The following is a 15,531-nucleotide window of genomic DNA, read 5'->3' as shown; positions in this document are numbered from 1 at the left end:
GATTAACAGATGGTTTTATTAAGCTGTGGCAGCGTTAAAAAGTGTCAGAAAGTAAATAAATTTCACTTTTACTTTGCAGCCTTCAACAACGGTGCGTTTAAAGACCTCTGAACAAAGTCCGACATCGCAAGATTTGGCAAAAAAAAAAACATCAGTGAAGCATTAAAGGGGACCTGTTATGCTTTTTCCACTTTTCTGACCTATAAATGTTGTTCAAATGTTGTATTCTCGTGTTAAACGATGCAAAAGTTTCACATCATGAAGTTTGCGTATTTGGAAGCGAGTCGTGGAAGAAGTTCGGGATTCTAGTTAGGCTACTTCCAGGACATGTGTCACGTCTAGGCTTCGGCATTGCGACACGACCCCAAGATGCAGAGAGCAGGAGATCCAAGTGCAGATGAAAAGTCTATTTTAATACATACTGATATGATATACAAGCAAAGACGGTTGTAGTAGCGGTGGGGAGCTACAACAAACAATGCAGCAACAAACTAGGGAGCACGCACCTGAACTAAATAGGAGGGGAACACAATTAGCAACAGGTGCGAGCGATAAGGGAAAAGCAAAGCAGGCAAACAAAACAGGAAACGCTACCAAAACAAGAGCATGAAACAGGAACCAAGGCATAGAAGAATAAACCAACTAAACTGTCACACAGGCGAGCTTGCGGATCGTTTGTTTGATCGATGTTTGTTCAGGTTTGAGGGAAATTGTTGCTGAAGTCCAATGGCTTTCCAACGTTACTTCGAGTTTCAGAGTCAGACGCATACATAAGTAACGTTTATTTAGTGTAGGTAAAAGGTTGTCTGTGTAGCATTATAGAGTGTGCATACAGGGAGTGGGATGCAAATTACAAGATGGTGTCTGAAGTTCCTAATATGCTTTTTCTACCATCAGTCAGTGGTCTAGCTGAGTTTTTTAAGCATGGGTAGTCCCATGAAAAACTGCCAGTATCTCCGAACCACTTTTCAAGTAGCCATCCAAAGGGTATACCATACCGACATAATTATCAAATTTGGTTCGGAAGTCTTTGGGAACGCTTGGGAGTGGGATCAATCAAAGAGACAGTTTGTGAAATTCTAAAAATGATACAGTAGCTGGAATAGGTGCAGATTCTGGAGGATCTAAAAGGCTATTTTTATTGTGTGTTGATGCTCACAACTCAATAACAATGGCTGTAAATGAGCATAATAGGTCCCCATTAAGACTATACTATAGTACATGTATAAATTGTAATATATATGCTGACATTTGGCCTGTTTTATTACGTATTTATAAATGATTTCCTTTCATGCGGTGAATGAGATTTGTATTCTATGGAAAAAAAACGCCCCATTTTAAGAAAACCTATAATCTATATTTCCCATGGGCCATATACAAACAAACACTGTCATTTCATCTGTCAGTGATTTGTTGTTTTGAAGTGAAACTCCAACAAATCAAGCGTTTTACATGACCAACATTCTATTCTTTGAGCTGGAATGTTGCCGTCATAAAAGAGCGGAACGCCATGAAGTCCACTGAGTGATGTGTCAGCGTGACATAGTGGTAGAGCGATAACAGGTTTATCTAACGGGATTCATTTCTTCTCCTTTCTTTGCAGAGGGAACATTTTGCTTTGTATGCCCTTTACAGCAAGAACAAACCACAGTCTGATAGTCTTCTCATCAATCATGGAAAGGCCTTCTTCAAGGTGAGTACCGTTTGACTCCTAATTCTAACGGCATGCTTGTTTTTTAACGTGAGGGAGATCATGATTGACTTTAGGAATGTTATTTGGGGATTTGTAAAAGACTCAGGTTGCGCCTGTTTCAGTTTATCCTCTCCATGATAGCATGCGAGCACAACATCATTTTCACCATCTGTCCAGCACTGCTTGTAAAGTATTGCAGGATCAGTAATTCTTCATATTTTCTTACACCCAAACACTTCCCCTGAAAGTATTTTTCACATGATGCATGATTTGAACTACACTGCTTGGAACGACACCCAATAAATTCCTGCAAAGAGCACATTGCCTTAATTATAACAGCACCTGAGTAGTTGAGGTAATAGTATATGGTAGTAATATTGTCACGCTCTACTTGACAGCTCGGACTGTGTTGGTTGACTTTGTTTTCATTATATCTGTTTTGTGCTTTTATCGGAGGTATTTGTATTTTTTAGTGCATTTGACACAGTAGTGGTTCCTGTCAACGTAACATTACCCCGCAGCCCCAAAACACGTTACATCATGACGAGGATGCCTGCGAATCGTCAGCAGCTACTTCACTGACACGTCTCTTCCTTCCTCAGCAAAAGCAGCTGAGTCTCAGGGACAAAATGGACCTGTGGTCCTACTTACTAAAACCGGTGCAGCGGATCAGTAAGTACAGCCTGCTGCTGCAAGACATGATGAGGGAGTGCGGGCCGGTTCAAGGCAAGGAGCTGGCCGAACTCAAGGCTGCCTTGGAGGTGGTTCACTTCCAGCTCCGTCATGGGAACGATCTGCTGGCCATGGATGCTATCCATCAATGTGATGTAAGAACAACACGCCTGTTTTTGCTTACATATCTTTAATAAACTAAATCAGTTAACTGCATGGAAAAGTGGTTAGTGTGCAGGCCTCACAGCTAGGAGACCCGAGTTCAATTCCATCCTGTGTGGAGTTTGCATGTTCCAAAAACATGCTAGGTTAATTAGCCACTCCAAATTGTCCATAGGTATGAATGTGAGTGTGAATGGTTGTTTGTCTATATGTGCCCTGTGATTGGCTGGCCACCAGTCCAGGGTGGACCCCGCCTCTCGCCCCAAGACAGCTGGGATAGGCTCCAGCAACCCCACGACCCTTGTGAGGATAAGCGGTAGAAAATTAATGAATGAATGAATTAACTACATGGGCTGCACGGTGGATAGCGGGTAGGCCTCACAGCTAGGAGACCCGAGTTCAATTCCACCCTGTTTGGAGTTTGCATGTTCTTCCCGTGCATGTGTGGGTTTTCTCCGGGTACTCCGGTTTCCTCCCCCATTCCAAAAACATGCTAGGTTAATTAGCCACTCCAAATTGTCCATAGGTATGAATGTGAGTGTGAATGGTTGTTTGTCTATATGTGCCCTGTGATTGGCTGGCCACCAGTCCAGGGTGGACCCCGCCTATCACTAGCTAAGACAGCTGGGATAGGCTCTAGCAACCCCGCGACCCTTGTGAGGATAAGCGGTAGAAAATGAATGAATTAACTGCATGGGCTGCACAGTGGACAAGTGGTTAGCCGGCAGGCCTCACAGCTAGGAGAACCGAGTTCAATTCTGTTTGGAGTTTACATGTTCTCCCCGTGCATGTGTGGGTTTTCTCCGGGTATTCCGGTTTCCTCCCACATTCCAAAAACATGCTAGGTTAATTAGCCACTCCAAATTGTCCATAGGTATGAATGTGAGTGTGAATGGTTGTTTGACTATATGTGCCCTGTGATTGGCTGGCCACCAGTCCAGGGTGGACCCCGCCTATAACCAGTTAAGACAGCTGGGATAGGCTCCAGCACCCCCACGACCCTTGTGAGAATAAGCAGTAGAAAATGCATGAATTAATGAATTAACTGTATGATTAATCTTCAAGAGTTTAAGACGCTAATACTTGTTCCATCTGTGTGAAAGGTGCTTCGTGCCAGTCAATAACGTGTCCCATCACATTTGATAGGAAATTTCCCATCTGTTTGACGAATAAAGGATCTCAGTTCCAAAACAACCAAATCCTTTCTGATTGAGGTTTGGTGTGATTCCATCCGTGTCCTGCAGGTTAATCTCAAAGAGCAAGGGCAGCTCATCCGCCAGGACGAGTTCTCGGTAACATTCCGAAAGAAAAAATGTTCCCGTCATATTTTCCTCTTTCAAGAACTCATCCTCTTCAGCAAGACCAGGAAGACAGATGTCGGGAATGATACGTACGTCTACAAACAGTCATTCAAGGTACAAGCACAAACGCATCGCATTGACTTTTCAATATGAAGTCATGGAATTTTACCATCCGGTGCCAGAATATACAGCTAGCATACAGCAATAACAGCAATAACAGCAATAACAGCAATGGAGCCACTTGGTTGCTACCACTTCCCCTTTTGCAACAAGTTCAACAAGTGGGCAAACTTTTTGACTCGCGGGCCGCATTGATATAACAAAATTTCCGGGGGGGGGGGGGGGGGGGGGGGGCAGACTATATATTTTACACATAACAGTCCACCTGGTATTATTGTATCTGTAAAATTGTCATGCAATCTGCTATTATTATTTATTATTTTATATTTAAATATTTAAAAAATAATACAATATTATAATAATTAAAATACAATTAAAATAATAATGATTATATTATTATTATGTAAAATATGCAAATATAACAATATTATTATATATAATTAATATAATAATTAGCATTAATACAATAAATATAATAATCATAATAGTTATAATAATAATATAATAATTATTATTTTAATTTTTATTATTATTATGTGCTTGTGTCTCTTTTTTCAGGAGCACTTTGTAAACAACAGACCATGTCAAACAACGAAATTGATACAACCATCAAAAGGTTGGCTCAGGCCATGATGCCATGTTTGTATGTTGACTTTAAATTCAATACTTTGGAAAGATTGGGCGGGCCGTATTCAAACACTTGGCGGGCCGGATGTGGCCCCCGGGCCGTAGTTTGCCCACCCCTGGCCTAATAAATCCAAACTTCACAGGTCTTTCATAATAATAACTTTTTTGTTTGATTGCACTCAGACGTCAGATGTTGGCATGACCCAGAACTCTGGAGACACCGGTCTCTGTTTTGAAATTTGGTTCCGAAAACGAAAAACACAAGACACGTACACACTGCAAGCAGTTAGTCGCCAGGTTAAGGAGGCTTGGACCAAGGACCTGGAAAGGATTCTCTGGGATCAGGCACTACACAACCGAGGTACTAACTATTACACACACTGTACAGAACAATCATACAGAACCTGGTATTAATACTTCCATGTGCGTGTAGAGGTCCGTATGCAGGAAAGAGTCTTTATGGGAATTGGAAATAAGCCCTTCAAGGACATCCAGCCCAGCGATGCAGCAATTAGCGATCGAGCTGTCGACTGCGGCCTCATGGGAAGAGGTAAGCTAGCGTTCGGTACACCAAAGTATTCAAGTATCAGTAAAGTATCAGTATTAATACTGGCTGAGCTGTTGTCTCCTTACTGCTGTTGCAACATTACTTCTGGTGCTGCTACATTTTCTGCTTTCTCATGCACTCCTTATCATTATTATAGTGGAAAATATCATAGAAATTGTATGTAATGTATATACGTATACTCATGTGTTGCTTTCCTTAGAAAACAAAGTCCTGTCCTATGTTGAACGATACGGAGCACAAAATGGGATTCCTGGGGCGCGACCAAAATCTTCCGGTTCAGGGAGTATTTCATCCTCCTCCTCTTCATCTGGAAGAGATTCCCTGTCCCCGACGACATTCCTTTGTGCGCCAAAGCCGAGGGGTCTTGCGGATAGCTTGGAGGGATACGTAGCGCCACCGGGGGTTCACGTGGAGGACGATGTGGACCACGAGAGCGGGAGTCCCAACTTATTGTGTAAGTTGTTGAAGGCCTACGTTAGGAAACATTTTTCTCCACTCCCTTTCATCATGGACTGACTCAGGTCTCGTCTTTCAACAGTGGACGGCTCTGAGTCATCGGGAGAAAGTGTCAGCGGCCTGAGCAGTTCTGCTCACAGCTACCACTCCATTCTGCAAAGGGAGTCTGAGGACATGTCTTCAGGTGGCAGCCATCAAACGGGAGCATGTGGATCTCCTGAGGAAAAACAAACTGTAGTTGCAGCTCAGGCCAAACCGCACGACGAGGCTAAGGACCTGCATTGCGGCAAGGTACCATACCAAGGCTTTTAAGGCTTGATCAGTACAGTGGTGTCAAAACGTGCTTGACACCTTCCTCGTTTATTTTCTTTTACATGTTTGCCACACTTCATGTTTCAGATCATCTAACAAATGTAAATATTAGGCGACACAACTTAACACAAAATGCAGTTTTTCAATCATCTACAAGTCTGGAAAAGGTTATAAAGCCATTTCTGAAGCTTTGGGACTCCAGCAAACCACAGTGAGAGCCATTATTACTATTATTATTATTATTATCGAAACCACTGCTAAATTAAAAGAATTAAGTTTGTCTCAATTTTGCCAGAAAACATTTCAATGATACCGAAGAGCTTTGGGAAAATACTCTGTGGTCTGACGAGACAAAATTTGAACTTTTTGGAAGGTCCTAAAAATAAATATTTTGTGTCCCATTACATTTGAGCTAAAAGTAACGCCGCATTTCACAGAAATAACATCATACCAACAGTAAAATATGGCGGTGGTAGTGTGGAGCCGCTCATAGAAAATGGCTTATTTCCATATCATAATATTGTGAGGAGTGAGGAGCTGTATAAAGGTGAGTATGCACTACCTGTGTGCAGTGGATACCTAGTATATGTTCGGAATTCACATATTTCTGGTCCAAAAAATGTTTTTTTAATTGTATTTCATAGTTTTTCTTATTCTGCATCTCATTCACCCTAATTAGTAATCACGTCTAAATGTGGCGTAGTGTTAGCCTGACGAGTGACAAGTGTCATTAGCTGTGTGTTCCATTTCCTTTTATGTCATTCCATGTATTTCATGTATGTCTGAATACTAAATAGATGATTCTTTGTTACAGAACCTAAATGTTGGAAAGTCCACCGAGGTTTGAACAATCCCATGAGGTATAGCGCCACTGTAAATTCAGTGAACAATTAATTCTGAACGTGTGATTAACTCAGCTTACTCTTTCTTTACTCCAGACTGAGAAGACCCCAAAGACGTTGGAGTGTATTTGGCAGCAGCGAGTACTGCCAACAATTCCACTTTGTAGATATTGTATATTAATATCTCCCCTTTATCAGTAGCGTCGCCTCCACTAAAGGTCTCATCATGGACCAGATATGGACTGCACTTCTTACACAACATTTTATAGAGACAGGAAATGTTAACACGTTTGTAGAATCTTTGTAATATTTATGATTTTGTGTTGACTCAGTACTTGTTTACGTAACAGGAATTGAAGAATACTGTTTAATAATAATAATAATAATTCAGACCCTAGTCACAAGATAAATGTATAGGTACTACTACTACATGTTATTGTATTTTCGATTCCCCTGTGTACAGATGTATATCCAGGGTACATAATATACGGTATGTCTTTACCACACTAATATGCCACTGATATGTTTTCTATTTGACACAGTCTTTGCAATGATGATGTTTACTTTAACCTGTATTTTTTATTTGCACGTCACATTTTTTTAATAATAAATCAAACTTACAAATGAATGTCACATGAATATGGTTTATGTGGTGTCTTTAATGTAAAATGGCATGTTTATTTGTTCGATTTACATTTATTTACAAAAAATGTGTTACATTTTCTGCAATAAATACATTGGATTATTAAGCATCCTTTAATTTGTGCAGTAATAAAAAATATGCCCAATGTTAAACTAATTAATAACAAATATTCAGCATAACCACAATGAAAATAAATCGTTCCGAGAATAGTTTTTTTTTTACACTGCAATAAAAAACATCCACCCTGGATTATGTTTTGGTTCCTTTTTATCGATGTGGAAGTGAGTCTCGGTGATGGATGCTACAGTAACCAGCCAAGTCTGCCTTGGCAAAAACCTCCACTCATTTCCACTGTGCGGGTTTGGACAGAAGCCTGGCTTTGCCTTCAGTGCACATCACTGAATTCACTTGTGTGATGTCATGCAGAGAATGGAGCCAAGACTTGTGATCTGTTACTACAAGAATACCCACACAGCGCCTCCGACCATATGGCTGCTCTTTTCCTCACAGTTGCTATTAGAAGTTCATTATCTTCAATTATGATGTCATGTCTTTCAGTGGCTCTCATCAAATAGGGTTGCATCTTTTCCCTCACCTCTCTTTTATCTTCTCTACTTTGCTCCTCATACTTTGTTTTGTCCTGTCTCGTACTTTTATGGGCCTGTCTCCACACTGCTCTCCAAATCTGATCTACTGGCATCTCCAAGTCATTGATTTCTTGACGAGTTCTAGACTTACTAAAAATGTTGAAAATGTGTTTGGTTGGACATGATGAGGGATGCATTGACTGTTTTTCATTGGATCATTAAACTGACTACTGCGTGTAACTTCATCCCAACGCAGTGTTGTCAAAAAGCAGTATAAATACTATTGCATTGTAGTGATCGTGATCAACCAACTAAGGGCAGAATATAATCACAAAATGAGTCAATCATCTTGAAAATGTTGAGGTAAAAAGTGTTTTCAATACGGATCCTAAATATAACGGATCGTTACCACAATCTGCAGTACGGCATTGCCCACCCAAACAAATGAAAAATGAAGTGGGTCGTTCAGGAACGAGCCAGCTCTTTGAGTTACAATAAGAGCCCTGAAGAGTTTATTAAAAGTAAAATATTGAATATTTTCAAGTGTTCACGGATATAAATAATCGGTTTTAAAATAAACACTGTATATTTGGCTGAATTATCCAGGTTCTGACTCGTTAACTGAATCACTAAAAGGAACCGGACAACCACAACGAGTCTATCGCGCGGGTGAGTGAATAGCGCGTGCAGGGGAATGAGCTTTTTGGGGAGTGGGGGGGAGGGTCTCGCCACGCCCACAACACACTGGCATGAGGTAGAGGAGGAGGAGGAGGAGGAGGAGGAGGAAGAGTACAAATAAAACACTGATGACCGCAAATATACTTCATTTCTACTCAGCTGCTCCACTCAAACTCCTTCCCAAATAAAGAGTCATGGCTCAAGGTAAGGCACGATGGCAACCTGTTCTTGGAACTCATTAGCAGCTAACACACTTAGCTAGTTTGGTCTACTTGTGGAACCATTCATAATTATTCCCTACCTCGCACTTTGTTGTTGTTTCAGCTAATTTAGGGTGATTTAAAGCGTTATGGCTGAAATACTTCACCTCTGACTGGTTATCCATCACTCCTCTGATGACTTGGGAGTGTTAAAAAGTGTTTCACCCCCCAATGTTTGAACTTTTTTGCACCCCTGGAACTTCAACTTATAATAGCAGCAGGGCAGCTGGAGCTTCCTTCTCCCCCCCATCCTGCTATCTTTGGGGACACAAGCTTAGAAAGACTTGGAAAAAGCCCTGGGACGGATTCCAACCCTCCAACATACAAATTGCTCAAATCAACAGCTGAAGATGAAGCTTTGCATGCCATAAATATCTGCTTTAATTGTATTTAAAGGGTGGATGTAGTATGAATTAGCATGCCATAGCGCTGTTATGTAAGTGGTATAAACACCAAATTATAAATATAAACGCCATTCCACTTTGACTTACAGGTTTGCAAAGTCAGTTAAAAGTATTAAGTAAGTCATTTAGTTCTATGTTGGGACCATCATCTTGTTTTATGTAGTTTTTGTGTACTTGCTCAATATTATTTACTCACTTTACTTTTTGGAATTGTGGCCCAATTGAGGCCAGTTCTACTCCCCGAAAAACAGATTAACTGAAGCTTATTTTGTGGAGTTTTCTGTATATTCCATTTTCTATGCCGCTTATCCTCATTAGGGTCGCAGTGGTATGCTGGAGTCTATCCCAGTTAACTTAGGGCAAGAGGCGGGGTACACCCTGGACTGGTCGCCAGTCAATCGCAGCACATCGTCACTCGTAATTGTCAAATTCATTCATTCCTTCCAGGTTGTAATTACTTGTAATTGCCACTCTGTTGCGACTTATAGTCTTGAAAATACTACATATATATATATATATATATATATATATATGTATATATATATATATACACATATATTTGTACTGCATCTCAGCCGTGTGTTATAGGAGGAATGGTGTTGTTTTTTCCCAAATATTTCAACTTTCATCTTAAATAATCTTTTGTTTTGTAATATTATGACTTTCTTGATAACTTTTTTCTACCTTACTTAGGATACTTTTTACCTCAATGTAATTGGGTTTTGTTTTTTTCTCATAATATTACCACTTTTACCACCAAGTATCTTCCTGTACTTGTGATTTTTTTACCATTATGTTAGTAATATAACATTACAACTTTTTTTTTCCATAACCAAATTTTTGAAAAGAACATTATTTTGTGGAATTTTTTTTTTTTATATTTTGACATTATTTTTGGATTTTTTTTTATTTTTGCTGTTGTGTTTTATTTTTGTTAAATTCTATTTTCATGACATCTCTTGTTTTGATGCTGACTGAACTAATTTGTCCTGGTGATTAATTTGTCTTCTGAGGCATATCTTACCAGGATGTTTAGTATAAACTTCTGGGGAGTTTCATCGGTGGGTGATTGCATAAAACATCCAATCCAAACGTGTAATTGCACAGGCGTTACTCAAAGGGAGGAAACTTCACAGCACAGTTGGTGTATTTATTTTTCCCAAATTTAACTCAGATGCTTGCTTGTTTGTTTTATTGCCTTATAAGGTGAATTTGTGTCTCGGCTGTTCTTACCGAGACTGTCCATCCCACAGATGACGTCCGATGCTTAGGAGTGTATGCAAAGCCACTACCAAAGTGGAGAGTGTCAGTCTGTGTCTGTCATATGACTGAATGAGATATATTCATTCCGGCTTCACTTGGGAGCTAATCAACACGACAAGCCTGTTAAACCAAATACGCAGACCCCCACTGAGGGGATGACGACACGTTCCCGTTTAAACATCAGCCTGCTGGATTTTGGTCAGACACATTCTTGTGATATTGATCTTTGTAATTGTTTCCAAATCCTATTTTAGAATGTGTGTTATTGTGCTTTTACTTCACAGTAATTATGATGCCAATGCCTCCATTATTTCTTTTATTCCTTATTATGATTTTTACAGATCAAATCCTGCCAGCTCCATCCTAATTTTTCCCAGGATAAGTCGTGTCGTCATCTTTAAGGCATTTGCTCCAATTTGTTGCACCGACATGTGTTCAATTGGGGATCAAAACCAGGTCATTAAAAGTAGAGAGTATGGGCAAATTCTCAAGTCCCGATTCCCCCCAGGCTTCATTTAAAGCAGCAGGAAGTCATCACGGCCGAGTCTGTGTTTACTTTGGTCTACTGTGGCCGTGACATGCGGGAGGGGGGGTGAGTAACCTTCCAACATGTCATGAAGCGACCCTTTTTAGCGGAGAGAAGCGTTAAATAAGAGCACCTTTACTTCTTTTTAACAAACAGGAAATGGGAGGGCGGGATTGTCTTAGTCACAGCTCACCCTGGAGAGAAGGAGCGGCTTTATGTGTGTCTCTCTCAGCATGAAAGTAAATCAGCTCCACCTTCATGTCTGAGAGTCGGAAGACCGTGCGGTGATAAGGAGCGTTGGAAAGTCCCAAGTAAGGTTCACCTTTTTTAGGTCATAGGGCCGGAAAAAAAGTTTTCCAAGTCTTAGTTAGGGATAGTTCCAATATTGGCTTTTTTGCCGAAAACTGATATTGTCCAGTTCACAATTTCCGATACCGATATCAGCCGATACCGATATGTGTCGTCCATGTTGTATACAGTATTTTTTTCATATTGGTTTTCATGAACGGGTAAAAAATCTGATACCGATATCAACCAATATCACATTTTTATGCTGATATTGGGCCAATAGTTATTGATAGTTATCGGTACCGATAACTATTGGACATCCCTAGTCATAATCCATCCATCTATCCATTATCCTACAAGAAAAAAAAGTAAAATCAAAAGTCATAATCATAAAAGGAAATTGCCTTCAGAGTCTCAGACGATAACTACAAAAAAGATAACTACAAAAAAAGTACAATATTCAGGCTTTTTTTCATGGTTGGGCTGGTCCTGCGACTTGTACTCCAGAGCATTTTGTTTGTTTTTGTTTTTTCACACAAACAGCCACTAGAGGGCGCAAATGCACACAAAAAGAAAGTCATATTCTGCAGATTAAAGCTGCAAGTTAACTATTTATGTTATGTTGTTTATAGTTATCTGAATAACTGTTCATATATCGTATTACCATACTTACATTGACATACATACGTTACGATAAATGATGCTTATTTAGTCCCCATTTTATTGGAATTACTATAACTTGGTTTTTCAAGATGAAACATTTGTACTTAGTCTCGGACTTATAATCCGGAAAATACGGTAATTACGTATTATTTTGAGGGGAAAAACTATACTATTATGAGAAAACTTTGCAATATTCCAAGAATAAAGTCATAATCTTAAGAGAATTTTTAGAGAGTTTTCCAGAAAAAATTCGCAAAGTCTATCATACAAGAATAAATTCAAACTCTTGTAAGTAAAAATTTGTAATGAAAACAAATATTTCCCATGATTGCCAGTACAAGCGGCCAAAATGAGTTTTCTCCGTGGGGGGGCTGGACTCTCCCGTTGTCATCCGGGAGAAAGTCAACCCTGTGTAGCCATTATAATATTAAAACAAAAGCATTCATATTCGTATGATTTTACTTCTGCTTGACATGTAACAGAGGTCATCCAGCCCATCACGCTGCCCAGGCTCCGCCTCCTGACCGCACAGATTGACACCTGAGCGCCCTTGTCAGTCTGCTAAAAGCCCTTTCTCTGAGAACACACGATCGTTAGTTGTCATGATTAAAAGCAGTGATGAGTGAGGTCTTATGTTTCATTTATTTTCAAGCTCTGGACATTGATCGCTGGAACTTGGAGTGCGAGTTCAACAACACGGACCATTACACCGAGCTCAACGGCGTGGACCGCCTGGTAGTGAGGAGGGGCCAGCCATTCACCATCAGCCTGTATCTTCGTACTGGAAGCTACCAGCCGGGACTCAGTACTCTGGACTGCGTTGCAGAGACAGGTGACCCATTTTACCGCTTTACCTTTCATTTTGGTGGAAATGCTCCTTTAGGCTGCATGGTGGCCTCACAGCTAGGAGACCCGAGTTCGATTCCACCCTTGGCCATTTCTGTGTGGAGTTTGCGTGGCTTTTCTTTGGGTACTTCGGTTTCCTCCCACATTCCAAAAACATGCTAGGCTAATTAGCCACTCCAAATTGTACTCCAAAGGTATGAATGTGAGTGTGAATGGTTGTTTGTCTATATGTGCCCTGTGATTGGCTGGCCACCAGTCCAGGGTAGACAGCTGGGATAGGCTCCAGCACCCCTGCAACCCTTGTGAGGATAAGCGGTAGAAAATGAATGAATGAATGCTCCTTTAATCACTTGTATTGTAGGCTCTTTCATTCACTGCATGGTGCTTGAATCAAGTTACTTTTGATCCCCTCATAGAATAGATGCATTCATGGATAAGCAATGTGTAGGATATTTCAAACTCTTTTCAAAAATGCACAGTTCCTCTGCTTCAGTGTTGAAAAAAATATTTTGTATTTTGTGGGAACGGTTTGCCTACCACTGGCCTAATTAATTAGCAATGCTTTTAGAAAAGAGGCCAAAAAGAGCATCTGTGATTGGAGGTTGCTGCATGTTCCCATGATGAAAAGCGGCCTATTGTGGCCGTGTCCTGTTAGGATGTCAGTGGAATGCTAGACACATGTTTTTTTTATTTTTTTTCTCAGAGCCTATTGTCATTTGTGAGATGAAAACGAGGAAATGAGATGTGGTGCTGATAGAAAGGAAAAAGAAACAGACCTTTTTATTTTGGATATAGGGTGGTCTGGTTTCCTCAAATGTCCATCCATCCAATCATTATCATTTTCTATGCCGCTTATCCCCACTAGGGCCACAGGTTTCATACACGTCATTCATCAAATTGTACTTGTCATGTACAGTAATACACTAGATACTTTTACTTCTCGTGCCAAGAGAGATAAGACAGCAGTTTAAGCAGGAAGTGTTGCGTGCCAAGGACTTGTCTGTAATTACTGATAACACAATCTACTGTTAAAAGTCAAGTATGTTTTAATGTTTGTGATGGAACTTCTATGATCCCCTTTGGTGTGGCCAGTACAACCAGTTTGAGGTTACACAAACGTACCAGAGCCCATGGAGAGAGCCCACACATGGCTCCCAAATCATTTGGATCATAATTAGCTTCCATTTCACCGTTCAAGTTCTTTTGAGGTTTGTTGGCCAGGCGCTCAAGTACCTCAAAATGTTACGGGTTTTAACCACAATCACTATTCCAGGTCCACAGCCTTCCGAGCAGTACGGCACCCGAGCCTCCTTCGGTCTGTCTGCCGACATCGATGCGTCCCGCTGGAGTGCGGCCGTCATCAGCCCCCCCGGAGACACGGTGGCCCTGTCCATCTGCGCCGCCCCTGATGCGCCCATTGGACACTACACCCTGAGCCTGGGGGGGTCAGCACGGATTGATTTCATCTTACTGTTTAACCCCTGGTGCTCAGGTGGGTAATCACAACATCTATCAGGATGACGTAAGCATGAAACACACTATTTTAGTACGTTATTGATTTGGGACTTACAGTAAATGGGTCAACGTATTTGCTGTAATCAGTGTTTTATGCTAGGAGTCCACTGGAAAATAAAAATAAAAATAAAAATAAAAATAAAAATAAAAATAAAAATAAAAATAAAAATAAAAATAAAAATAAAAATAAAAATAAAAATAAATTAAATTAAATTAAATTAAATTAAATTAAATTAAATTAAATTAAATTAAATTAAATTAAATTAAATTAAATTAAATTAAAAAAAAGGAGTCCACTGGGCCGGCGCCAGTTGATGCCAGTTCGCGTCAATACAATTTGCTGTGGCGCCTAGTGGCGCCAATACGGTGCCTAGTGGCGTGCAGTGGCTCAAACTGCCTCCCAACTGGCTCGTAGTGGCCCGTAACTGCGGCAAAAATTGAGTTTGGCTGCAAAAAAAATTTCAAAATGTTTACAATTTTTGGCGCACCACGTACATCAAGCAAGCCAAGTGTCCACCACGTGGAACCAAATGTCCGCCTATTGGAATCCACTGGAACGTAATGGCGCGTGCCAAGTTGTGCCAACGACGCTAGGAGTCCACTGTGTCGGCGCCAGTTGGTGCCAGTTCGCACCAAAGATTATGTGATTGGCGTGTAGTGGCTCGCTGAATGAATGGCAACATGGCAACATGCTGAGCAAACATGAATTATTTAATTATAATTAATCTAAAAACCTTTAGTTTCAACCATTGTGGGGGTAATATTGCTGTGTTCTTGTGTCAATCTGCAAATATAAAATGAAAATAAAAGACCAGGTCCATATAAAGTGCTGAAGTTAACACATTAAAAAGAGTAATAACATATTTCTGAGCAATACAAGTCGTGAACATTGAGTATATTTAGTTCATGTAAATCACATGGATGTGCTGCTTGTTTGATTTTGGATGGTCTCTTGGCAACAGGAGATGTGGTATATATGGACAACAAGGATCATTTGGAAGAATATGTCTTGTCCCAGGATGGAATCATCTTTCGTGGCAATGCCAAGCATCCAATAGCGACCCCATGGAACTTTGGCCAGGTACCAACACTAGCCTACCCTGAC

General features: G+C 40.4%; 2 protein-coding genes across 6 annotated transcripts in view; both read left to right on the top strand.

The window, feature by feature from the left end:
- The window catches only part of LOC131106265 (uncharacterized protein KIAA1755 homolog), a 30,988-nt gene extending 23,380 nt beyond the window's left edge, over positions 1–7,608 (top strand). The window contains exons 16-24 of one of the 3 annotated variants that reach the window (XM_058055172.1): positions 1,604–1,693; positions 2,296–2,520; positions 3,772–3,942; positions 4,759–4,936; positions 5,009–5,125; positions 5,343–5,597; positions 5,682–5,890; positions 6,726–6,771; positions 6,859–7,608. In XM_058055172.1, coding sequence (XP_057911155.1) covers positions 1,604–1,693; positions 2,296–2,520; positions 3,772–3,942; positions 4,759–4,936; positions 5,009–5,125; positions 5,343–5,597; positions 5,682–5,890; positions 6,726–6,758 — 1,278 coding nt within the window. In that variant the 3' untranslated portion in view covers positions 6,759–6,771; positions 6,859–7,608. Of the gene's footprint in view, positions 1–1,603; positions 1,694–2,295; positions 2,521–3,771; positions 3,943–4,506; positions 4,592–4,758; positions 4,937–5,008; positions 5,126–5,342; positions 5,598–5,681; positions 5,891–6,725; positions 6,772–6,849 lie in introns of those variants that run through there. The other 2 variants (XM_058055171.1, XM_058055173.1) reach the window with 2 other exon arrangements.
- A 1,109-nt stretch (positions 7,609–8,717) lies between these two features.
- The window catches only part of tgm2b (transglutaminase 2b), a 14,877-nt gene continuing 8,063 nt past the window's right edge, over positions 8,718–15,531 (top strand). Inside the window, exons 1-4 of one of the 3 annotated variants that reach the window (XM_058054248.1) lie at positions 8,718–8,865; positions 12,718–12,897; positions 14,185–14,403; positions 15,389–15,507. In XM_058054248.1, coding sequence (XP_057910231.1) covers positions 8,856–8,865; positions 12,718–12,897; positions 14,185–14,403; positions 15,389–15,507 — 528 coding nt within the window. In that variant the 5' untranslated portion in view covers positions 8,718–8,855. Of the gene's footprint in view, positions 8,866–10,323; positions 10,787–12,717; positions 12,898–14,184; positions 14,404–15,388; positions 15,508–15,531 lie in introns of those variants that run through there. The other 2 variants (XM_058054247.1, XM_058054249.1) reach the window with 2 other exon arrangements.

This window comes from Doryrhamphus excisus, chromosome 18, assembly GCF_030265055.1.
Source record: "Doryrhamphus excisus isolate RoL2022-K1 chromosome 18, RoL_Dexc_1.0, whole genome shotgun sequence".
NCBI classification, from domain to species: domain Eukaryota; kingdom Metazoa; phylum Chordata; class Actinopteri; order Syngnathiformes; family Syngnathidae; genus Doryrhamphus; species Doryrhamphus excisus.
The sequence above is the reverse complement of the archived record's forward strand: the minus strand, read 5'-3'. Positions and strand labels throughout refer to the sequence as shown.